This window comes from Rhinolophus hipposideros (assembly GCF_964194185.1).
Source record: "Rhinolophus hipposideros genome assembly, chromosome: X".
NCBI classification, from domain to species: Eukaryota; Metazoa; Chordata; class Mammalia; order Chiroptera; family Rhinolophidae; genus Rhinolophus; species Rhinolophus hipposideros.
The window spans coordinates 85292789-85318588 of NC_138046.1; the positions used below are offsets into that span (position 1 = coordinate 85292789).

Consider the following 25800-nt stretch of genomic DNA (forward strand, 5'->3'; position numbering starts at 1 on the left):
GCTCAAGGTACAAAGGATGAAAAGTAACAAAAGGCTTTCATATTTTATAATTCAATTAGCCTTGACACTCATCGTTTCTGTATCTGATAGAACGTAAGTCAGGCAGACAGCCAGCTGGCCTATCAATTACTCGGCAAAAATATGTAGATCTGAGCTTTATTAAAGTTACAGTATGTTACTCTACATCGTTAAAGACGTGCTTGTGGAAAACAGATACCCTGTAAAGTGTATTCTTCTAGGTAGAAACCTTCTTCTGGCATAGAAATGGACTCTAGTTTTGGTAAAATGTCCTCCATGACATCAGGACCTTCGCTGCCTTCATCCCCAGTGTTCGGCTGAGTCAGGTACGGGACATCACTTTCCACATCAGGCCCTAATAGAAAAGGTTATCAATTGCAAACGTGTGCATACTAAGTTGATTACTCAGAAATTATTAAGGTGATAGTCTTTGAACTTGAAATGCAAACAATCGCTTTGCGAAGGCAGAAATCCATATGCGACACATTTGATATGGTTAGAGGTGATAATATCATAGTTTGCATACTTTTATAATTGGATACAGCTTAGCTTCAACCCGTTTCTGTAGCTGATAGACTGTAAGTCTGGCAGTGTGGCCTTTGGGGCCTGAAATACACTTCAAAAATCTTTCTAGGTGAGCTCTATTAATACTAGACTATGTTATCTCTATATTAGTAACGCTGTGCTTCTGCATAACAGAAACCCCCAAAACTGTACTCCTATGAGTAACGTACCTGCTTCTGGCATATAAATGGACTCTAGTTTTGGTAAAATGTCCTCCATGGCGTCAGGACCATCACTGCCCTCATCCGCAATGTTCGGCTGAGCCAGGTTCTGGAGATCAGTTTCCAGGTCAGGCCCTTATGAGAAAACGTTTTCACAGATTTCAGGTGAATATGATCTTGTAGGTAAATACTGTGCTTGCGTCCTCTCATGACCATATCAAAGTAACAACTAAGTTATAGAACAACCATCATTGAGAATCTCCTGAAATCTAGATAAACCAAAGTCCAACAACTAAGGACATACAGAAGAAGCCACCTCGAGACTGGCTTCATCTTCAGTTCTATCCTCCAGTGTTAGGACCAGGGAATGCCCTGTGGAATTAATCCGGAGCTCCAATGCGGCGCTCCAGTCTGTATCGGTCACCTGTCCCAATCAAGTGATGCCCACGTGACATGCAATAATCTCATAGAGTCAAAAACAGTCTTGGGGCCTTCACTGTCCCTGAGACATGAAAACGCATATTCTAACATTTTATAGGAACATCCTCAGCAGAGGAAATTTTAGGAAGGGCATTTGTGAGCAGTGAACCAGACAGCCCAGGCTCGTTGCTTTACTGATGACATGACATTCCCTGGATTTAACGATTCCCGAGTTGACAGTTTTTACTCATAGGGATGTTCCTACTTCCCTGGTATTCATATATTACGTAACGTTTGTATTTATTGTTTTCCACTACGTAATGTAGGGAAAATTTGAAAGTGTATTATAAACAACAGGCAGAAATTGTGATGTGCCATTTTTTACATAAAGATGTTTCATTGATATTTTCATGTAACCTTTAATCAGTAATTACTCTATGTTCCACACTAAAAATATCATAACGTGACTGTGAAAATGGCAGTTGCATTGTCTTTCGTTAATTATGAATATTTTTATTATTTAATGGAATATGAGAACTGAGTAATGCAACACATATGTAAGAAGTGACAAAGGGACAAAGAATGCACGTATCAGACCCTGTTAGAGGCAAGTCATACCATTCCCTTGCTCTTTCTCTTTCCAATTCACACTATGGGACAAAGAAGTAAGGGAATTTAGGACACTCTGTACAGCATTCTCTATGGTAATAAACATGATTCAGATTTTTTCCATAATCCTTTTGGCTAATACTATCTCTGTGCATTTTTCTTTTAGGAATCTATTGATTCCTTCTAGCAATCATTGTTAAATCTGCAGATTGTAGAAACCGCCACACCAGAAATACACAATCGTGATATTTTAAAAAAAACGTTGCAAGTTTAAAGACTAAGCATACTTAATTGGTTACTCAGAAATTATTAAGGCTGTAGTCTTTGAGCCTGAAATGTTATCAATTGATTGCTGGGTGCACGAACTTACACTATGACACGTTTGATATGCTTACAGGTGATACTGTCACAGTGCGCACATTTTCATTCCTGACAGTAACTCACTTACACTGACAGTGGGGACAGGGAGCGTGCTTAGTACAGGGACCTCACTCCCAATGGCCTGGACACCCGTGACTGCTTGCATTCTCTCTTCCTGATCAGACACAGAATATAGCAACTAGATAATTCGTGCCATTTTTCAATTTGGGCATTTGGGGCCCTTTGGGGAAAGGACTTAAAGTGCAATTATGTTCTAAGAGCCAGAAGAATTCAAAGTTTGTCAGAATCGAAGAGAAAGTATACAGGTGTGAATACGAAAAAAAAAAGAAAGGAAAAAAGTTAAAGGTCAGGTAATACTGTTTACTCATCATCTTAGTTGCAATGAAATCCTGAAATGTCTCTCAAGATGTTACACTATTATAAATAAGTCATGGAAAAACAGAATGTCTCTGTATTCCATGTGTTACATACAAGAGAACTAGAGAACACAAACACCAACATTGAGAAGGACTTTTGTACATCTGGATTTGAATTTACTATGTATGTAAGAGGAGCTATCGGTTTAGAAGTTAAGGGGTTCTCCCAGAATCCCACACGTTATATTCAAGCTGATACTAGAGACCAGTTGTTTATCTCAGCATATGTTACACAAACTGAAAAGTATTTCAAATGCTTATGTATCTGTTAAAAGAAGGAAGTATACAAGAAATAGAAAATTATTTGCTATTGGTTAAACTACCAACATGGCATATAAATGGACCAAAAACTAAGAACAGTTTTTCAAATTTTATAGTTCAATATATCTTTGCCCCAAGTCGTTTCTGTAAGTGACAGAGTGGGAGTCAGGCAGTCAGGCATTTGGGGTCTGAACTACCATTCAAAAATCTTTTCATGCGAGCTCTACAGAAATGTCATCTCTGTATTGTGAAAGTCGGAAACCAAACAACTTGCATTCTAATTGGGTCTCATAACTGCTTCCAGCACATCAATCCGCTGGAGATTGGGAAAATCTTGCCTTTGACGATCAGGACCCTCCGAGTCCTCACCCTCACTCTTTGCCTGACCTTTTTCTGGAGAACAGCTTCCATTTGACCAGTAAACAGCCTTAAGTTGACTACTCTGAATTTATGAAGCTTATAGTCCTTGAACTTCAAATCATAATAATTCGTTTTTGCGAGAGAGAGTGTACCAACATGTCACATGTGGCATAGTTACAGGTGACCATACCACGTGGTCCATACATGTGTAATGGAAAGTCAGTCAATAACTGACAGTGGTGACTGAGCACGCTCAGCACAGGTATCTCACTCACTCCAGCCTGGAGCATCAGTGCTTGTCTGCATTCTCTCTACTGGACCGGACACAGAAACTAGCAAAGAGACTTCCTCTTGCCATTTCATGACACTGTCATGTGAGGCTTCATTGGGCAAAAGATTTATTATGCGATTGTTATTACTAGCCCAGAGGCCACACTTGCACAGAATCTATGCGGGTCTCCATAAAGAAAAAGGAACTTCAAGGGAAGTGTTTACTGATTATCTTATTAACTATGAAGTCTCAACTCAGATCTGAATATGTGACTCAAGATGATAGTTTCTCGTACCGTGTTTCCCTGAAAATGAGACCTTGCCGCAGAATCAGCTCTAAGGTGTCTTTTGGACCAAATGTTAATATAAGACCTGGTCTCATTTTTCTATAAGACCTGGTCTTGCATAATATAATGTGATGTAATATAATAAAATAGAATAGAATACAACATAACGGAACATAATATGATAAAATGTAACACCGGGTCTCCTATTAATTTCTGATCCAAAAGACACATTAGCGCTGATTGTTCGGCTGGGGGTTATTTTCAGGGTGACACTGTATAAGTCATGAAAAAGAGCAACTTTGTATTCTCTGTATTCTATTCAAGAGTACCAGAGAAGGCAAACATCACCTTTCCTAATGATTTTAATGTATCTGACTTGATTTCACTATTTATAAAAGAGTAAAGGTGTTTTTGAAGTTATGAGATTGTCCCAGAGAAACACACATGATTTTAGAACTGGTACTAGAACGTACTTCAGTGCCTCAGCATATTTCAGACAACCTGATATTGATGACAAATGCATTCACGTGTTTCTTAAATGCAGGAATTATAAAAGAATCTGAAAATTACTGTTGTTAGTGATAGGACTTGTACTCAAAGGTAACAATGTGTTTTTGTATTTTATAATTTAATATAGCTTTGACATTATTTGTTTCTATCTCTGACAGTCTGTAAGTCAGGCAGTCAGGCCCTTGCGGCAGAAATCTATTACAAGTGATCTTTATATATGACTCTATTAACGTTACAGCATGGTACCTCTATAGTATCGGAGATGGGATTGCGAAGAAAAGACACAAGTTGCATTTGTAATGGATAACATACCTGCTGCTGGCATTTGAAAGGGCTGTAAATTTGGTACACTCTCCCCTTGGACTTTGCCCTCACGACCTGTCTTAGCGAGAGCCAGGTCCTGGAGATCAGCTTCTGGGTCAGAATCTTAAGAAGAAAAAAAAGTTCTCCTTTTGACCAATGTCCATGGCATATAAACAAGTAAATTAAAATCATCATTCCTCCAGCTGATAGCAATAAAAGCCTGTATTTTTTGGGAGAAGAAGTGTGACGTCAAGATGCACTGCGTATCTTTGTTTTCCTGTAATATGAAAACTTATTTTAAATGACAGTCTGAAGATAAAGCACAGACATCTGTATTTCCCGTATGTTGCAATCTAGTACTAAGAATAGAGAGCCTCAGCTCTGTCCAGGAAGTCTGAGGGCTACGCCATCCATGGTGTTGTGATTACAATGAAACGTGATTTACCGCAGGTGTAACTGAGTGCATTTGGGGGCCTATAACAACCCTTATGGTAGTGACCTCATCCGCTTACTACAATAATCCAAAACTTACTATCTCAAAATAACTAGTTATATTTACGTGCAGGGCCCTCATTTCGATAAATGAATCCCATTCAGAAAAGGAGGAAAAATAAAAACAAATTATTAGTGATAAACATCAAAACATCTGCCTCACAGTGAGATGAAGGAAAGTAGAGTGGAAAGAAATGAATGGACTGTAGTGTCAGTCATACTGCGGAAACCTCTCAACAGAGAATTCGGACAAGAATCCGTGACCTGATTCATGTAAATAACTTACTAAAAATGTTTGGTGAAAATACTATAGAGTTAGAAGAAATAATTTCTGTTTCATAATAATTTTAAGGTATTTTTTGCATTTCCTAATGTTAAAACTATTTAAACCCCTTTTACATCACTTTTAAAAGTCACACTCCTATCGTTACCTATGTGCCAGAATTCGGAATTGTCCAGCTTTTACCAAACTTACCATAACAAAAACATGGAATCAGGGCATACAGCAGCCTACATTCTCTGAACTCATTTCAGGAGTCTCTATGCTGCTCCATTGAACTGCATCTATTTTCATGGCAGCAATGAGCTACGTGACCATACAGACACATCTGACAATGTAGCATTTGATACAAAATCATTCACTCCTTCACACACCAACACAGATGACAGGAGCCCACAAAGCTTGGAATGAAGTATGACTTCTGTGTCAGTGAGTCAAGTGCTGACGTAGCCTCAGTTTTCTCATCTTAAAAGGAAGCTACCTTCCTGATGCAAATCGGTTTTACTTCATGTGTTATAGGATATGCTGACTTTGCACTCTGCCCACGCTCATAAAAGTTGCTTACACTTTTGATGCAATGACTGAGAAGCCATTCAACCAAGTTCTAAGAAGAACAAATTAAACGAGTGGACGAATGTACACTTTTGTAGTGAAAATTACAGTTTCCTCTGATTTAGACTGGCTGTCTTTTCAAGCACACACAAAAGAAATCTTGCAGAAAACGACAAAAGTCATTATAGTGAAAGAGTGCAAGAAGCTGGAAAATATACTCTGTTCACCTTTTCAGCCCATTTGCGCGGAATGTTTGAATGCCTTTCATTGGTGTCCATCCACAGTTCCGCTATGTCACAATACACCAGACACACCGATCCCTTTCCCCCACGGGCATTCTTCCTCCCTTTCCCTTCACCTTGAACCTCAGGTGCTCTTTCATCTTCATTGTCTTGCCCAGGTGTAATCTCCTGACTCTCAGTTGGTGGCTCCACTTGTGGAGGTTGTTCATCACTGGGTAGCTGGCCCTACCCAGGGGTGTGTGCATGTGGGCAAAGGAAAGGATTTATGTTAATACATGCCAAGGATACAAACACAGAGAATAATCGTAAATAACCATAAATACATTTAAAAGCACGATTCTATAGTCTCATTCTTGATGAATTGACTCTTTCCAAACTGTGGCCACTCCCAGAGCAGCTGCTCACAAGGACGTGAGAAGCGATTTCACTCTGAGAAGCGATTTCACTCTCCGCTGGGATGGATGGGCACAGTCTGTGGGGAACAAGCTTGAGAAAGAAGTCACAGGCTGCGTTTCCACTGGCAATGCCAGCATGGATTCCTCCTGGATAGATGTTTCCTTCGTCTTCACGACACGGAAACACTTTTCACTGCATCTATAGTCGTTCAATAGAACTTTGAGGACATACACGTGTGGTAAGAGAAAACATGGAACATTAAAGCACTCACAACCACAGGTCCAACTGGCTCCGAAGCCTCTTCATCTTGCAGTAGGACTTTCCATAGGGATGGGGATCTCACATGCTTACTCATACTTCACACTGAAAGCAGAATAAGGTGACTTGAAAAGTTCACGTACGAGGTTAGCAGTACCATTTGCACGGCTATGTTCTATGTAATTCGTTTTTAAAGTTCGAAACACTTTCAAAATACGTCTCAGGGTCAGTGCAGGGCACACGCTTTCCGGTCAGAGCAAACACAAGGGCTGGTAAATCCGTCTATTTGATGGACAAGCTGGCAGTAGCACCGCCGTAAGCACGGGACCACACACCAGGTTGGGTTCCAGACCCCGATTCCCCATCGGTAAGACCTTGAAGAAAACCCTGCTAGACCCTTCATCCTCCCGCGACCGCTGCTTTGGGCCCACGGGCACCGACAAGGCCCATTTTCCCGCTTCAATAAAGTGGGGCTGGAACACACAGGAAGGCTCAAGTCTGGCCAGGCCGCCTGTGCGGTTTTCTGACCACAAGGCCCAGGCGACGGGCTGCCACCCAGCCCCTCAGGCCCGCTTCTCCCGCGGCACCCGCCTGGTACACGGCACGTCTCGGGGACCCAGTGGCAGTCCTACCGCGGGCCCATTTCTAGGCCCTGCCTCACAGCCCGCCCAGCCCCGGCCCGGGCCCCACGGAGGGCTCCGCATTCGGGCTCCCGGGGCTGCTCCAGGGGCCGCCAGCCCCCCCCCACACTGAAATCACGGCCCTGCACTGCCGTCCTCATCTCACCCCTCCCCTCCACGGCCCACCAGCCACTACCCCCTCGGCCCGCTCCCACCGGGACCACAGGGGCCATGGCGGCCACGACCCGAGCGAGGGGAGAGACGACGACCTCGAGGACCTTCCCCCTCGGAGCCACAGGAAGCAGCCCCGTCTCCACGGAAGCCCGCGGCTGTCCCCCCACTCCCTCGTCCTTCCACACCTGGGAGCACTCATCTAGGGACCTACCCGTTCAGTCCCAAGCGGCCACAGAGAATCTAGAAGGAAGGAACACGACCGCCTCCGTCCCAGCTCTGCTTGCACAACGCGGACAGCAGTGCGCTTGCGCAGCAACTGCCACCTGCTGCACGGCGCATGCGCACCAACGAGCGCGCGCACCAACGAGCATGCGCACTGACTTGGGGTCCTGCGTTGCAGGGTGAGGTTTTCCCCGCCTGGGCCACAGAGCCTCCAAAGCCCTGGGCCTACGGTCGTCGAAGACTGGAGCCCGACCTGTCTTCTTCCTTCCCCCTGCTATCTTTCTAATGCTTCCAGAAACGTTGTGCACACACTGCCCCGGGTTACCGCTCGTGGACAATGCATGTCAAAAACTTGGCCATGACAGAAATGGATACTAAGGATTTTAATACATTTTTGTACACATACTGGGATTCATCAGTTCCTCCTGTGCATCTGGATTATGTGTCAGGTAAACAAAGCATTTACACACTGCCATAGATTAGTTAGGTTTAACCATCTTTTCTTTACATTTCTGCTCACCTTATTGCACGTTTAAATCCCTGGACTGGTAACTGGTTTCCTGGGATTATACCTGTGGTCCTTCAGTCAGTGTGTGGTTCACAAATACCCTTTGGTAATGGTCCTAGGATCCAGTCTCAGCCCACTGTCACATGGTGTACAGCACTGGTGATTCTACTTCTCACGTTACTTCCTAAAAACCAGCCAAACAACTTGATGAGCCAGATGATGTTATTACCTAACAATCAGGTAGAGCAATACCTGGGCAGAAACTTAACACAGTCTGGAGGTGGCAGAGCAAAAGACACACACACACACACACACACACACACACAAACATATGTTAATTTAATTATTTTTTTAAATTAAATTTTATTAGTGTGACAACTGTTAGCAAAGATACATACATTTCAGGTGTACAATTGTATAATACATCTTCTATATATCACATGGTGTGTTCACCATCCAGAGCCAGTTCTCTTTCCATCACCATGTATTTCATTCCTTTTACCCTCATCTACCAGACCCTGTTCTCTTACCTGTGCTGACCACTAAACTATCATCTGTGACTATGAGTTTATGCTTCTTTGTTAGTCTTCTTCTTTTGTTCTTTTCAGTTTTATATACCACATATCAGTGAATTCATATAGTTCTCTACTTTTCATGTCTGACTTATTTCGCTTAGCATTATAATCTCAAGATCCATCCATGTTGTCACAAATGGTCCTATTTCAACTTTTCTTATGGGAGAATAGTATTCCATTCTGCATACCTACCACACCTTCATTACCCATTCATCTATTAAAGAACATTTCGTTGTTTCCATGTCTTGGCCACCATAAATAAAGCTGCAATGAAGAGTGGAGCAACTATGTGTTTATGGATAAATGTAATGGTGCTGGGAGAATTGGAAAGCAACCTGTAAAAGAATGAAACTGCACTGTCTGTTACCGTGTACCAAACTTAAGTCAGAATTGATCAAATACTTAAACAGAAGACCTGAGATAATATACTGCATAGGAAAATACATAGGTACTGAACATATAGACCTGCAGTTCAAAGAACATTTTATGAATTTGACTCCAAAGGGAAGGGAACTAAAAGCGAAAATAAATTAATGGGACTATATCAAACTAAAAAGCATCTGTACAGCAAAATAAACCATCGACAAATGAAAGAGGCAACCGATCGAATGGGAGAAGATATTTTGTAAACAACGCCACCGATGAGGGAACTCGTACAACTTAACAACAACCAAAAAAGACACAATCCAACGTCTCCATAAGGGGATAATATCCAAAATGTATAAAGAAATTATACAACAACAGAAAAACACACAATGCAGTTAGAAAATGGTTAGAGGCCCTGAAGACATGTTTCCAAAGAAGACGTGCAAAATGGTCAATAGACATATGAAAATATGCTCAACATCACTAATCATCAGTAATGCAAATAAAAAGTACGATGACATATCACCTCACGCCAGTTAGACTGGTTATCATCAATGAGACAAATAGTAACAAGTGCTGGAGAGGCTGTGGAGAAAACGAACCCTCATACACTGTTGGTGGGAATGCAGACTGGTGGAGCCACTATGGAAGGCAGTGTGGAGGTTCCTCAAAAAATTACGAATAGAATTACCATAGGACCCAGCAATCCCTCTCCTGGGTATCTATGCAAAAGACATATTGTGGGGGAAGAGTGTGATTAGGTTTGGGTAAGAGCGGTGATCTAATGGTTTCCAGACACTGCAAGGCACAGGTTCCAAGACAAATTGTTCAAAAGATATAGGGGTTGATAAACGTCATTTGGTATTTTTTGATGAAGAGTTAATGTGTCTTTTAGGGAGTTGGTCTAATGAAGAATAAAGTTGTTTTCAACTTTTATCTCTTTAGGCGGGATATTACTCGATTTGAAAAGTTATGTCGATGAAGCTAGTGGGAATAAAAACTCTTGTCAATTTACACAGAATCTCTGTGCATGTTTCTTTTCCACTGTTTTACATTGCTGATCAGTTTTGTCTGGGAAGTAGCACACGTAAGGGAAATTCAGGAAGGGACAGAAATAAGAAAGTGCTTTTTATACTACATATATAAAACTTTGTTTTACGTAAAATTAATGATAACACTCAAACAAATCCAGAACTGAGACATGTAACATGAAAAAAGAGGAAGCACCGGGAAAAATCATAGAATACCACCACACTGAAATAACAGACAGGAACAAAGGGCCATGAAACAATGTAGGCAACGAAATACTGTAGATATTATTTTGTGTAAACACAAAATAAAAATTAAAATGGAAATAGGAAATCCTCATATATCAATATAGTCACCCTAAATGTCAATGGAATGAACTCACCCATACAAAGGCACAGAGTAGCGGACTGATCAGAAAACGATCCCCAACCTTATGCTGCCTCCAAGAGACACATATCAGCTACAAGACAGATACAGTCTTAAACTGAAAGTGTGGAGAATGATACTCGAAATAAATGGTCGCCAGAGAAAATCAGGCGTAGTCATACTTATATGAGACAAAACAGGCTTCAGGATAAAAAAGTAACAAGAACAAAGATGGACGTTTCATAATGATAAACGGGACAATATAAGAAGACATACTTGTCAATATGTATACCCTCAATTGGCAAAGAACAAAATATACAAAGCAACTCCTAGCAGAACGAAAGGGAGAAATCACAAAAGCACAACTATAGTGGGGGACCCAAGAACAGCACTGACAGGCTTGAAAAGATTATCCAAACAGAAAATCGGTGAGGAAATATCAGCCTTAATGACACATTAGACCAAATTAACATAATGGACATTTACAGAGCACTTCATCCTACAACACCAGGCAACACATTCTTTTCTAATGTGTATGGAACATTTTCAACCGTGGACCGTATGCTGGGACATAAAACTAGCTTCACCAAATTTAAGAAGTTTGAAATCATAACAAGCAGATGCTCTGATCACAAGTCTTTGAAATTGGATATCAACCGTGAAAAGAAAGCAGGAAAAACCACAAATATGTGCAGATAAGCAACATGCTATTGAAGAATGACGGGGTCATGGAAGAAATACAAGGAGAGATCAAAAGATTCATACAAACAAATGAGAATGAAAATCGCCCTATCAAAATTACTGGGACGCCGCGAAAGCAGTAAAAAGAGGGAAATGTATATCACTACAGGCATATCTCAAGAAACAAGAAATATCCCAATACACAACCTAACATTATACCTTAAAACTGGAAAAAGTAGAACAAACAAAACGCAAAGTCAGCAGAAGACATGGAAGAATGAATGTTAGAGCAGAACTAAGCTAAATAGAGAAAAAAGACAAGGGAAAGAATAAATGCAAGAAAAAGCTAGTCTGTTGAAAACCTCAACAACTTTGGCAAACCCTTGGTTAGATACAGTTACGGTAAGTAGAGAAAAGACACAAATAAACAAAATCAGAAATGAAAGACGAGAGGTTAGCACAGGTACCACGGAAATACAAAGAATCATACAAGAATACCATGAAGGAATATATGCTACCAAATTGAATAACGTAGAAGAAATGGAAAGTTCTCAGAAACATGTAGCCTTCCTAGACTGAATCATGAAGAACTGGAAAATCTAAATAGAATGATCAACAGTAAGGAAATTGAATCACTCATCCAAAACCTTCCCAAAAGCAAAAGGCCAGGACTTGATGGCTTTATGAGGGAATTCTACCAAACATTCAAAGAGGATCTAACATCTGTCCTCCTCAGACACTTCCAAAAACTTGGGAAGAACAGGCGATACTTCCTAACTCATTTTATGAGGCCAACATAGCCCTGATACCAAAATCTGGTGAGCATAACAGAAAAAATGAAAACTATGAAACAATATGTCGGATGAATACTGATGAAAAAAGCATCGTAAAATACTAGCAAATCGAATACAACAACACATTAAAAAGGTAATCCATCACGATTAAGTGGAGTTCATTCCGGGGGCACAAAGATGGTTCAGGATACCCAATTCTATCCATGTGATGTACTACATAAACAAAATAAACGATAAAAGCCATATACTTATATCAATAGATGCAGGAAAAGCATATTACAAGATATTGTGATTCCCCAAAAACAAGACCTAGCCGAATAATCAGTTCTAAAGCGTGTTTTTGAGACAAAATTAACATAAGACCTGGGCTTATTTTACTATAGTATAAGACCGGGTCTCCTTTTAGTAGAAGACTGGGTCTTATTTTACTATTATAAAAGACCAGGTCTTATATAATATAAAATATAAGACCGGGTCTTATATTACTTTTTGCTCCAAAAGACACGTTAGCGCTGACTGTCCACCTAGCTCTTATTCCTGGGGAAAACACCCATTTAACATTAAAACACTTCAGAAAATAGCTATAGAAGGAAAATACCCTAAAACAATGAATTCCATATGTGACAAACCCTCAGCTAATTTCATAATTAACAGTGAAAAGATGAAGCCGTTTGTTCTACGTTCAGGAACAACACACGGCTGCCCCAATCACTGGTGTTATTCAATATAGTATTGGAAGTCCTCGCCAGAGCAATCACGCAACAGAAACAAATAAAAGGCATCCACATTGGGAATGAAGAAGTTAAGTTGTCAGTTTTGCAGATCACAGGATTCTTTATATAGAAAACCCTAAAGATACACCAAACAGCTATTACAAACAGTAAAGGAACACAATAAAGTTGCTGGCTACAATATCAATGTACAAAAACCCATAGCTTTCCTACATACTAACAACAAAAAATAAATGAAAAAGAAATCCTTTTGGAAGTGCCAGAAAAAGAATAAAATACCCAGGAACATACTTAACACATGATGTCAAGGACCTATACACTGGAAAGTATAAGACATTTCAAAAACAAAGTGAAGTTGACACAAAGAAAGGGAAAGACATTCCGTGTTCATGGATTGGAAGAATCAGCATATTTAAAATGTCCTATTACCCAAAGCAATATACAGACTTAATGCAATCCGCCTCCAAGTTCCAGTGGCATTTTTTTAAACAAATAAAGAATAAATCATCAGATTTGTATGGAATCACAAAAGACCACGAATAGCCAAAGCAGCCCCCCAAATAATGAACAAGCCTGGAGGTATCACTCTCCTGACTTCAGCATGTAGTACAAGGAGACAATGATCAAAACAGCATGGTATTGGCAGGAAACAGACACACAGAACAATGGCAGAGAATTGGAAAGCCAAAAATAAACCCACATAAACATGGGCAGACAAATTCTGACACATGAGCCAGAAAACGTACCATGGATTAAAAAAAGCCTCTTCAACAAATGGTGCTCGTAAATAGGAAAGCCACGTACAAAGGACTGAAACTAGACTGTAATCTAAAAGTGGATCCAAGACCTCAACATAAGACCTGAAATAATAAATTGCATAGAAGAAAGCATAGGTACGAAACTTATGAACCTTGGATTCAAAGAGGATTTTATGAATTTGACTTCAAAGGCAAGGGAAGTCAACGCTAAAATAAATCAATGGGACTATAACGAACAAAAAAAAGTTCTGCATACCACAAGCACCATTAACAAAAGAAAGAGGCAACCATTCGAAAGAGAGAAGATATTTGGAAACCACACCTCTGATTAGAGGCTAATATCCAAAATATATTCAAATCACCGACACCTCAATAACAAAAATGATACTATCCAATGAAAAAATGGACAGGGAACCTGAACGGGGACTTCTCCCAAGAAGACACATAAAGCCCAAGAAATATATGTAATAATCCGCAATTTCACCAGCTATTAGGGAAATACAAATCAAAACCTAAAGGAGATACCACCTCACACCTGTTAGAATGGCTACCATCAACAACACAAATAACAAGTTTTGCAAAGGCTGTGCGGAAAATGGAACCCTCATAGACTGTTGATGTGTATGGAAATTGGTACGGGCACTATGGAAAACACTGTGGGGGTTACTAACAAAAAATAAGAATAGAATTGCCATATGATGCCCCAATCCATCTACTGGGTATCAACCCCAAAAATATGAAAACATTTATCCATAAAGATAGGAGTATACGGACTCCGATGTTGATAGCAGCATTAGTTTCGGTGGCCAAGACACGGAAACAACCAACGTGTCCTTCGATAGTTGATTGGATAAAGAACACGTGGTATCTAGACACAATGGACTACTACTCTGCCATAAGAAAAGTTGAAATACTGCCATTTGTGACAACAAGGAAGGATCTTGAGATTATTATGGTAAGCGAAATAAGTCAGACAGAAAAAGTCGAGAAGCATATGACTTCATTCATATGAGGGATACAAAACTGAAAGCAACAAAATGTGAAAGAAAGGAAGAAAGAAAGAAGGAAGGAGAGAGAGAGAGAGAGAGAGAGAGAGAGAGAGAGAGAGAGAGAGAGAGAGAGAGAGAGAGAAATAGAAAGAAAGAAGGAAAGAAAGAAAGAAAGAAAGAAAGAAAGAAAGAAAGAAAGAAAGAAAGAAAGAAAGAAAGAAAGAAAGAAAGAAAGAAAGAAAGAAAACTTATAGACAGAGAACAGTTTACCTGTTATCAGAGGGTTTGGGGGGATGGGGATGGTAGAAGAGGGTAAAGGGGGTGAAACATATTGAAGAACTCACTCTGGGTGCTGAGCACACAATATCATATATGTATGTATTACAAATGTACACTTGAAACCTATGTAATTTTACTCACAGTTGACACCCCAATAAATTAAATTAAAAAATAAAAAACTGAAATAAATAAAAGATTTGTTATAAAAAAGAAAATCCCTGAGATCACCAAACCCTTTTTTGTCTAGGGAACAGATGTAAAATTCTATGACTTTGTAGGCCACGGGTAGTATTCATGGTGTACAGCTCTTTTAGGAAAATGATGCATTAAAAGATAAAAAGGATTCTTAGCTCAAAAGGATAGAGAAACAAGCCAAGGGCAGGATTTAGCCAGCAAGCCATACGTTTCTAGCCCGTGGGTTATATTTGAATCCAAGTAGTTGAATATGAGTTTTCAACTCGCAATCCTAATAATAGTAATGGAGAGTTCCACTTCTATGGATGCAAGTGACGATTGACTTCTGCAATTACAACAGGTACTCAAAGTGGTTACCATCTGTGTCCACATTCTTCTGATTGCGATGAACTACTGCTTCAGCACAGATAACATCTCTTGAAATGCGTATATATATTTTTGGCACCCCAGTATTATCCTGTCTATTCTATTCCTGTGGAGAACACTGCCTGATACACATTATGGTAACGGAGAGGTTGTAGAGAACACACATTTTAAGAATCAGTTTTCAGACTTTATCCTTGTGTTTCTGGAACCGGCTGTCTAACTTGATCAGACTTAAAGAAAGTAATGGCTCTGATCTCAGTGGGAAAGAGAGCAGGGAGAGTCACTGGATTTTTTAGAGATATGCAAAATATCTGCATTGGATACGCTTAGTCAACCACTCATAGGAAGTAAGCAACTAACTGATCCTGAATGTGATACTTGGGAACATTGTTGAAAAAGTAAGGAATATACAGACACCGGTTGGTTTCTTGTAATGTCCCAGGAGAAAGTGGTTAAACAACAAGGTGACTTCCGGGGTTTGAATTCCCAGCTCAAGAGCCAGCAAAAAACCCAAGTTTTTCTAGCTGTGCCCTGAAGGAGAACCTCATATCCGGTATCCACAGGGCTGAAATCGCTGAAAACCAAATGCAGATTCCTTCTGCAATTGGCTAACTTACAAAGCTTGCTGAAGTCCTATCCTTGTAAGGTGTCTACTATTAAAGCCAGGACAACTGATGTGGAAAGAACTGGATCCTGTAAGTTGGAATGAACCTGGGGATATTCAGCCCCTAAATTCTGATGAGTTCTTTGGCAGTGGAAGGAGTCTCCCCAGCCCCCCAGCAATGAGTCTTCTCCACCCAGTAGTGGTTTCCAGAACCTCAGTAGGACAGGCCTTTCCAAATCTATCTGAGGGATTAACCCTGCACTGTCTGAGGAAATGGCGATGCACCCCCCACCCCCGTGCTTTAGATGACATGCAATACACTGCTAAGCATTCTCAGATCTCTCCCCCATCATTATTTGTCTTTGCCTGTACCTCCATCACCAGATGCTTCTCCCAGCAGGCCTCTGGAGGTGAGCTCAGAGTCGGACCCATGATGAGATGTGCTCACTCCTCTGAACCTGAGAGGGGCTGCCCAGAAGGCAAAAGTGCAGGAATTCTTGAGGGCCAGAGAAACTCAGTGACCCAAAGGAACCACAGAGGATGGTCTCATCATAAATTCTAACTGGGAACGGAAGATCATGGTAGGTAGTGGGGTACAAGGCCTAGAGCTTCTTGAGCAAAAGGCTAATCTGTACCTCAAGCGAGCACCATCCCTTGGTCTTATGTATCTAGGATAACGTACCTGTCTAATGAAAGAGTCGTTTTCTTTTACAGACCCTTCCCAGGAACGACAACAGGCACCAGGCCACAAATCCACGAAACTCCTCACCGTGATGATCTTGCCAAAATACCATCTCTGTTTACTGCTAATGACAAACGCTAAGGGTCCTGTACCCACCAATGTAAAGGAAGTATGTATCTCTCCATTGAACTTTCTGTCCAATCCCGGAATTTTCCCCGCTGTGTTTTCTCCCACCTCCCTCATTTGCCAGCAATGAATTTCACGTCACTTGTCCTCACCTTTTCTCCTTTGATTCTAAATGTATAAAACAAAATGCAACACTGCCATTCTCCAGAGCATTTTCTCCATCTGTTGATAGCTTGCTTCTGTGCACATGCTCCGTTTGGTGCAAATAAATTCCAAGACATTCCGAGAAAAAATTCCATAGGAATGGATGTTCTTACATTGACCTAATGGAGCGGAAGGGATTCAAGGGCAAAGGGGATTAGAATGTTAGAGTGGATTGCCACTTAACAGCTCCACATGCAAACTGGGAGGGCACAGAACACATACCTTTCACCAACACGATGAGAAACACATGTGTGAGGAGGATCCCGGCATCCATCCTGGAAGCCCAAGTGATTGCTCTTCACTGTCGTATAGAACTTACAGTTGCACCGCAGCCACTCAGGAGGAAAAGCTACATGAACTTGGATCCCAAAGCGGCAGTATGTGGACGCTGAGGAGGCCAGGGCAGCACTGAATGGCCACAGGCCAGGTGGGTGCGGTTCCCCTAATGCACAGCAGTCACAGCCGCAATCGCAAGAGTCTGACTCCCACACACCGACCTTGTAGACGAGGTAACCGTGGTGATCCTAGGAGCGAAACACATAGAGGCCCACTAAGTTTTTCTGGGTCTATGTAAACAAAAAGTTCTAGATCAAATGAGCGAGTCTAATTCAACTCACGGAAACACAGACTCACGGCCCACATTTAATTCCCAGACGTGACCCACTTTACAGGTGCCAAACCTCTTAATGTAAAAGAGGCCGGGCGCCCTTTCAGAATAATCCTGGGACACTAGTGGAAACTTATGCTGTACATCTTTCTTCCAACCTTCCCGGAGGAGAACTTTTACCATGGAACTCGACTTCGGTGGACAGGAATTCATTAGGATGAAATCCTAAATGTAGTAAGCAATTTTACACAGGTTCCCATAAGGCATGTCCCCTTTGCCTCAGGCAGTTATTTCGTGAGCCAGCTGTAAAGATGAATTCCTTGCTGGGAATGCTTGCATTGAACAAACCACTGAGTTCCTAAGGTGTGGGCAGGAAGACCAAGGTGAGGGAGGGAGAGGCGGGCTATCAGTCCATTGTGGCAAACTGGGAGTAAGCTGGAAATTAGAACCCAAGTCCATAGCCGGGAGATAGCCTGATGGAAGAGTCACATTCTGTGTGTTGTGTCCTTCCCCATCTTGCAGCTTCTGACAAGAATCCTACCAGGAAGGCAGCTAGCCGATATCACAAATATAGGGCCGATCCTCAGCTCCATGTTAGGTTCTCCCATCAGAGAACAAGCACCTTTCCCTGGGCAAGTGACTTCGACAAAGCAGCAGATGGGATGTTTCCCTAGTTGATGGGCTCACGGAGGGGTGTCTTACATCTGGAAAGGTCCCAGAGTTCCAGTTCTCTTCACTGAGCCTCCTTGCAGGTCAGCACAGCTCCTGCCGAGGACAACACAGCCCAGAGCAGCAACATCAGGTTTCAGCACAGAGTCAGGCGGGCCATTTAGGATCTGTGCATTTCCCATTCCAAGGAAGCACAGGCTTTGCTTTGCAGCAGCAACGCAAGAGCTGCAAGGCCACACAGCACTTTCCAACGTCCAAGGGACAAGCCAGGCTATCTGAAGCCTCGTTTATCGCGTGGGTCTTAGAGCCCACATGGCCCATTCAAAAATACACTCATACGCCCGACATCATCAGATATCTGATGGACCACGTATCTAATTTCACAAGCGTTACCTAGAAATTGAAAACTGCTTCAAGAACCAAAATGTGTATCTCCATTTACACACTGCCTTTTTTTCTTGTCTCCTTTATTCCACAGTCAACCATGTGAGCAAAAACATCAGCAATGCGAACATATTACCTTTTTAACATTCAGAGTTTATATTCCCGTCTGCTCACCACAGTCAAACAGCAAGGGAGGTGGATCCCATTCATACCTTTTTTTGGTCGTTTCCCTGATGGGGACGATCCCTCTAGCATTTGTTAAATTAGAAGCATGTACCATTTGACAACAATTTTGCCGAACATCCAGATGCCATAGCCATGAAACAAAAAAGCCATTTGAAAATGCCTTTGTTTGGTGTTATCGCAATTCCAGGGTTATCGGCATAACTGCCCTTTGAGATCCCGAAAGGAATGCCAGTAGCAGACTTCAATAGCAGCAACAAAAGTGAAGAAGAGCCTTGGAAGGTGTTTTCTTTTTCTCCCTTGTGTTGTCTGTGGCTTTTCTCCAGCCCAGGAATTGATTTCATTTTCCCTCCCACTTGAAGGAGATAGAAACTCACAATGTGAACATATGTTGCCCACCCAAATCTTACTTTTTCAATCCTAAGGCCTTTTTCCATCCTGCCTAGAGAAGAGAACACAAACCAAAGTCATCAAGTCCCAGTGCTTTTCTCTCCCGTCCCACTGTCCAGTGTGGTGAAAGGAGCCAAGGACAACAGTGATCTCAGTGTCCCACTGGTGAGTCTGTTATTTGCAATTTCCGTAAGTGACATACACTGAGCAAATGGTCTCAGGACAAGATGAAACAGTTTTCCTCTGAAAATCAACCGGTAATGAGCCAGTATCAGGAAAATCGCAGGCCCAAAGGGGGTCCATGTTCACCCCTCTGTTGGGGAAGCTGCCTGCAAAAGGGACAGGAGCCAAGAGGAGTGATGAGTGCAGGAGCAGTCCCTGAGCAGGGGGAAGGCATGGGACCCTGAGCACGGGTGAGGGCTGGCTGCAGTCAGGAGCAGGTACGCTCAGAGGCAGCAGGGGATGCCAGGGGAGAAGCACCTCGACTCGGTTTGAGAAGCTCAGGGAACTCCCCCCTCATAGCTTCTGTGCTCTGCACGAATTATTAGGAGAGGTCACTGGGATGGAAGCCGGGTCCCTGTGAGTAAGGCAGAGGTGAAGGAAGGTGACAGGGAAAGTGAGAAGCAGTGATCTCCTGGTCATGGATTGAAGATGAACCCTTCAGTAAGAAGTCGGGTTTTCTCATCAAACTTCAGGTACTGTCATGTAGGCTGTCATGCAGGATGTCAGCTCCTGCTCCTCAGCTAAGAACGCAGGACATGGTGAGGCCAAAAAGGAACACCCACGCAGCCATAGGTAGGGGAGTCTTACACTCTATGCTCCAAGGCGGCTGGGTTGTAGACACAGGAAGCAGGAGCCACATCATTTGCAACCTACTGTCCGCTTATCTGTCAACCAAACTCCCTTGCTGGCTGCAATCCGCAGTGCTAACTGCAATCTGCTTCTAGCTCAGCCACCATCTTCTTGCCCCCATTTTCTGCTAATGTAGCCAAGGCAGTTATATTGGTGGCCAAGGGCTCACTGGTTACAGCTGCCTGCCAACGAGTCACAGCTGATGGCCATCCAGTCACAGTCGATGGCCCTTTTCTACCCGAGTGAGCACCTTTCCACGTGCGGCCCAGAGCCTGGAAACTGCACTCCTGCCTCTGTCCCCACACCAGTGCTTGTCCATGAGCACCGGGATGGTCGGTTGCCCAGGAGAAAATCCCTAAGGAGACACTCCAGGGTTGATCCAGTCAGGCTCCTGGGCCATGAGGCCCTGGGGAGGGTTCCCTGGACTGAGGACTGACAGGAGGCAAGTGACTGTGTGACCAGTAGTGGGAGATCACAGGCACGTGGAGGTAGAGGGAGGGGTGATGGGGAACAAGGTCTGGGAGGATAGGAGGAAGAGCTGGGGTTGGCACTGTCCCTCAGTTGTAAGGGAGGGGCAGGTGGAGTAACTGGGTAAAAAGTGACCCTGTCCCTCAACTGAAAGTTTGCCACAGGGACTGGAAGGAAAGTTCTACCAGATGTGAAATCCCAGACTGACACCAACGTAACAGGTCAGTGCGCAGGCCCAGAACCCATCAATTACACCACAGCTCCAGCCCTGTTGGGGCAGGAGTCCTGTGTATAAGAATGTGACAAGCTGTTCCTATGGTTTCAAGGGCGGGACTTAGGAAGAGGCCAGTTGGTTTTGGTACTCAGAAGTCTCTTGGGCTGAGGTTTGCTTTATCTGGCCTTTATTGGCATGAAGTCTTTACACAGCTTCTGTGGTGTTTTTCCAGAAAACTAGAGATAAAGGAGTTTATGTCAGGAATGTGCACGCTCAGTTTCTCTGGACATTAGATGGCACTGTGGCATCGTATAACTTATCCCTGCCCCGCCCTTCGTGTTTGAAAAAAACCACTCTGCCTCTCCTCTGCAATAAATGGCTGCTTCTCTGTAAGTCCCCCTGTGCCAGGCACAACAGTGGGAAATAGGCTCCCTTCAGTAGCATCCCTACTGAAAAGCAAGTGTCCAGGCTCCATAGAATCTTGTGTTTCTGCTGATCGGAACGTCTTGTCACCAGTTTTCCTCCTATTGTTTTCGGTTTTTATCCATGTATTCTCCACGTACCCTAGTCACTTCAAGCTCCCTGGAGAATATTTGGAGGCCTCACAACTATAACAAAGCAATCACAGTCCCATCCCCCCAGGATGACCAGTATTGACTTGGGAAGAATTTCGTTACTGCTTTTCTGAAGTATAAAGGTGCACAGTAAACACTATGAGATTCATATGGCATGGTGACTTCACCAGATTTTATTAAACTCAGAGCATCAGTTAGCTGTTCAAAACATCATTTGAAAAAGCTTGAAAATGTTTAATTCATTTCTCTTGCTGAAAGTAGAAGTAGTAAAAAGAGTGAAAATATTGTATTTCGTAACCTGACATTGACAGCAGAAAGAACCCAATTCCTTTCTCAAAGTGAAATAGCATCTTGCAACCTTCCCAAGTCCAGCAGCTACATTTTTGCCCGTCTGATTCTTTGCTTAGAGTTCTATTTTCATTGTATGAAATGCATTTGTATAGTCTGTCCTCTAGCATGCTTACCTTATGTTCCCTGTGGTGAGGGCCAACTGTCCCCTTCATCCTGCCCAGGGGCAGGGCGATTACAGAACCCACTCAGAAGAGAAGTCATACATTCACTCCTAATTTTGCTCTCAGGCGATAAAGGAAATTCTTCGATTGGCAGTCATTTGGGAAGGCAGAGAACAGATGACAGAAAAATTGAGAAATCCTCCACCACCCAATCACTTTCACCTCGTTTTGCATATCAGCTTCAAGTTTACATCCTTGTAATAGTGCAGGATGCAGTAAGGAACTCTGAAGTCTCAGTGGTTGACGTTAGGTAATTCATTTATCTTCTGGAAATTCCACTTTCTCTATCATCCACACATGCACCTTCCACATTTGCTACTTTGTGTTTCAAACATAAAAAAGAACGCCAAGACTAGTGTCTTACCTGGATTCCTACACGTTGATACACTTGCCACTTTCCCTTAACTAGGAACCCACGCCAGTACCTGTGTCACTGTATCCAGACAGTACTGACAGTGCTTTAAGTGCCTGCTAGGTGACAGGTGAAAACTATGTCGCTACTCTTTCAAAAAGGCTTCTAAGAATTATTTCTGAGATTCAATATCCATGTCTATATTTAATTCCAGTGCATTTAATTTGTATCTTCCTCATAAAAACAGAATACTGGAAATTCATATAAAGAGATTTAATTAACTTTAAAATGAGTACCTGAGAAAATGAGAAAACGAGACATGAGAATTTTCATAGACTACGAAGTTTCATGGACGTGAAGTTAATTCGCTAAGTCCATGTCTCCTTTGCTTGTTTCCTTTTCATGCTGATACCTACACCCCTTACCAAGGGCATCCATCATGTCCAAGCAAGAACTGCCCACTGGCCTGTGGAAACACATGATCCAGGCTACGGTCAGGGACAGGAGACCAAGAACACACTGCTCCTTCTCCCCACTTCTTGACTCAATTCCTGGACCTTGTACATCCCTCTTCCTTCCTCTCTGAAAAGAATGGGGTGATAATGAGCGGAGTTTATCATTATATAGCAGACATTGTAAATTAATTAAAACAGGCCCCACTTTTCCTTGCTTCAACCCTTGTCTCCTTGAATTTCCTTTCGCTTCTCTTCCACTGTGCACCTGTGTTGGCACCTCCTCTTACCCTCTAATCGGAACAAACAACAAGACGTACAAAAGCAGCTCTCAAGCAACTTTTCTGAAGGCTGCTGGAATGAGATTTACAGCAAGGGTCGGAGAAGCAGCAGAACCAATTCCCAGCCTCTCCAACCACACATTAGCAGCTGTTACAGAAACTGTAACCTAGGAACAGCGGTCATGGACCTCTCTTCTCCTTTTCCTGCACAGGGACCTCTGCTCTCCTTTCGGTCTACATGGGCTTCTCATGTCCTTTCCGTAGCCGGGGACCTTCCTTCTACACTCCCTGTACAGTCTCCAGTTCTGCTTCAGCTCAGAGTGGTCCCCGGTCTGAAGGTGACACACATTAGCTGGATGAAGCCTTTAACCTCCATTTGAATCACTTGACCTGGATTCTTTTCTCCCCAGGTGCTACCACTGGTTTGACCCCAATTTCCCAGCAGCAACAGGACAGAGTTCCACAGGGTCACTTCCATAAACGAAAGTCACCACTGGTCAATAGGAAGCATTTTCTCAAGGCATCTACCAGTGTTCCCAATAGTGAGACTGCAGGGAACCGTGTGCCCTGAGTCATCATAGGGTTCAGGTTCTACAGACACCTGTGGCAGGGACCTAAGTCGCAGAATCTTCTCATCTGATAATGGACATAATTATACTAACCTACCAGATAAGGTTTCTCTCATGAATGAGACCACAGTACGTACAGAGGGCTTAGTGCACTGCCTGGCACACAGTATATACGCAAACGTCTTCGCCACATGATTTTGTAACAGGTCGGAGCACCAGCTCTGGAATCCTAACTTCCGGGGGAGTAAACCGTTTCCCTACATCCTTAAATTTCAAACAATGGGTGTCTGTGTCAGAATAACGCAACAAAAGATGCCATTAGTTAGCAAATATGGCAATTATGATTTCCCATTTGGAAACGATCCTTCATGAAAAGCTCCCTAAACTGAAATAAAGGCTGCAATCCGTCTCGGTTTTGGTCTTTGATGCTGCTACAGTCCATTGACTCATTAATTCAGGGTAATGTCTAGTGTATGAAGACGGTATCAAAAATATATCAGCTTTAAAGTGATGTTTCTCTTTCTGATAATCTTTCCATTACAACTAGGGCATGTATAGGTGCATCACCGCGTTGGGGATCTAAGCTCTGGGTCACAATTAGCGTCTGTCCCCTAAGGATGGGCCAGTTCATGTTTATAATTTCCCCCTTCTCCATTCTTCCTTTCGTGTCTGGGGGACTGGCATCAGCGGGAATATTACGATATGTAGACCACGGATATTGAACACTCCAGAAGAGGAAAGCTAACGCTTCCTAGAACGAATTCCAACACATGCCGAAAAAGCAGAGTTTTGACTCGGACCAGGGGCCCTATCACCACCCCTTCCCTGGTTGGGACTCCATGTTCAAATAATAGCGCAGTGCAAGTGCCCTTCTTAAAATGGAACAAACAGCAGCTCAGAAAGCAAAGCAGCGCAGAGAGCAAAAACGGTAAGGCTGGTAGCCCAGGAACTGGAAGGGAGTTCTCCTGAGCCCTGGCGCAAGGCCGTCCAGGAGACCAGAGTGGAAGAAAATACTAGGGAAGAACTGGGTGTCCAATAAGCAGGCATTTTTATTGTAAAGAAGTCACGATCAATGTGTTCAAACTTTTTGTGGTCAGTACTGTTTAAAATGAACCTTATTCATTTTAAACTTATTCATTTATTCCTAAGGAACCTGGGACTGTAGTTATGTGAGGCTTGAGAGAAATGAACGTAAGAAGTCTTAAGTGGACTTAGTGAGAAAGACCACTGCGTTCAGATCAGGCTGGCTTCATACACGGTGCTGGCACCTGCCTTGTTCCCAATCCAATAGCAGGGCCGGCTATGGGCCCCTAAGGTCATGTTCAGTGTATTCTTTATACCCACATTTACAAAAGCTTTCTACATTTTACAACACCTCACCGTTACTTTTCTGTACAATGACGTTAAATATGAAAACGATTTTCAAACACGAAAAACTGACTTGAAACCCCAAGGAGGGAGAGGTCACGATGCAAAAATGAACGATTAAGTATACTGAAAATGCAGGCCTTTTGAAGAAAAATCTCTAAGGACATTTAGCGCAAAACACTAATAATGGCCTTGGCGGGGTGACAGGACTGTGGTTTGGGTCAGTCTTCAGTACATTCATCTGTCCTCCAAATTTTCTACCCTGACATGTGAGGGCGTTTCATCACTGAAGAAACTCTGGATACAGGCCCAGCCAAGGCCAAACCACATGTGGCAAGACAGTGACCAGCGCATTCAGAGAAACGGAAACACAAGTCCCTGAGGAACCCAAGCAGCCCAGTAGAAGAAGAGCTAATTTTGAAGGCAAATGGGTTTTTGTTCCCAAGCACAACCTTTTCAAAACAGATGCACTCAAAGGGAGCCCAACAAACAGTAATTTCGAGTGCAGCGCGCAGGCGCAGTAGGAAACCTCAGTTTTGCAGTGAAGACACTGCCGAGTTTTTTCAAACGAGAAGGGCGGGGGAGAGGGGAGCCGGCGGCTGCGCGTCACCACACTGCCCCCTGCTGCCCACAGAAACCAAATGGCTCACATGCAACTCAAAAGCCGCTCTCTCTTAGGCGGTTTGCAAGGAGACCTTGGCGGAGCAAGAGAAGCGCGCGGATGCTGAAGAGCAGCGGACACTGCGACCACCCGAGTAGCGCCGCCGGGCAGCCCTGGGCACGGCGCCTTCTCCCGCTGCCCTGGATCCCGGCAACAAGGGCCGGAAGCCACGCTCCCCGGCGGATGCGCATGCGTGGCGTCGCTGCTCCCGGAT

At 43.0% G+C, this 25800-nt stretch overlaps 1 protein-coding gene across 19 annotated transcripts in view; it reads right to left on the bottom strand.

Moving 5' to 3' along the window:
• Positions 1 to 25800, bottom strand: part of LOC308495459 (P antigen family member 3-like) — a gene marked incomplete at its 3' end in the record, with an annotated part of 37507 nt that overhangs the window by 3317 nt on the left and 8390 nt on the right. For 4 of the 19 annotated variants that reach the window (XR_013992982.1, XM_081043718.1, XM_081043702.1 and 1 more), the window contains exons 1-7: positions 16998 to 17137; positions 8317 to 8488; positions 6794 to 6885; positions 6243 to 6351; positions 4570 to 4683; positions 753 to 878; positions 218 to 373 (exon numbers count right to left, since the gene is read on the bottom strand). Coding sequence is in view for 18 of the 19 variants with exons in the window: in XM_081043718.1 (XP_080899844.1) it covers positions 218 to 373; positions 753 to 878; positions 4570 to 4683; positions 6243 to 6351; positions 6794 to 6877 (589 nt within the window). Of the gene's footprint in view, positions 1 to 217; positions 374 to 752; positions 879 to 4569; positions 4684 to 6111; positions 6352 to 6793; positions 6886 to 8316; positions 8489 to 16997; positions 17138 to 25800 lie in introns of those variants that run through there. The other 15 variants (XM_081043704.1, XM_081043717.1, XM_081043713.1 and 12 more) reach the window with 8 other exon arrangements.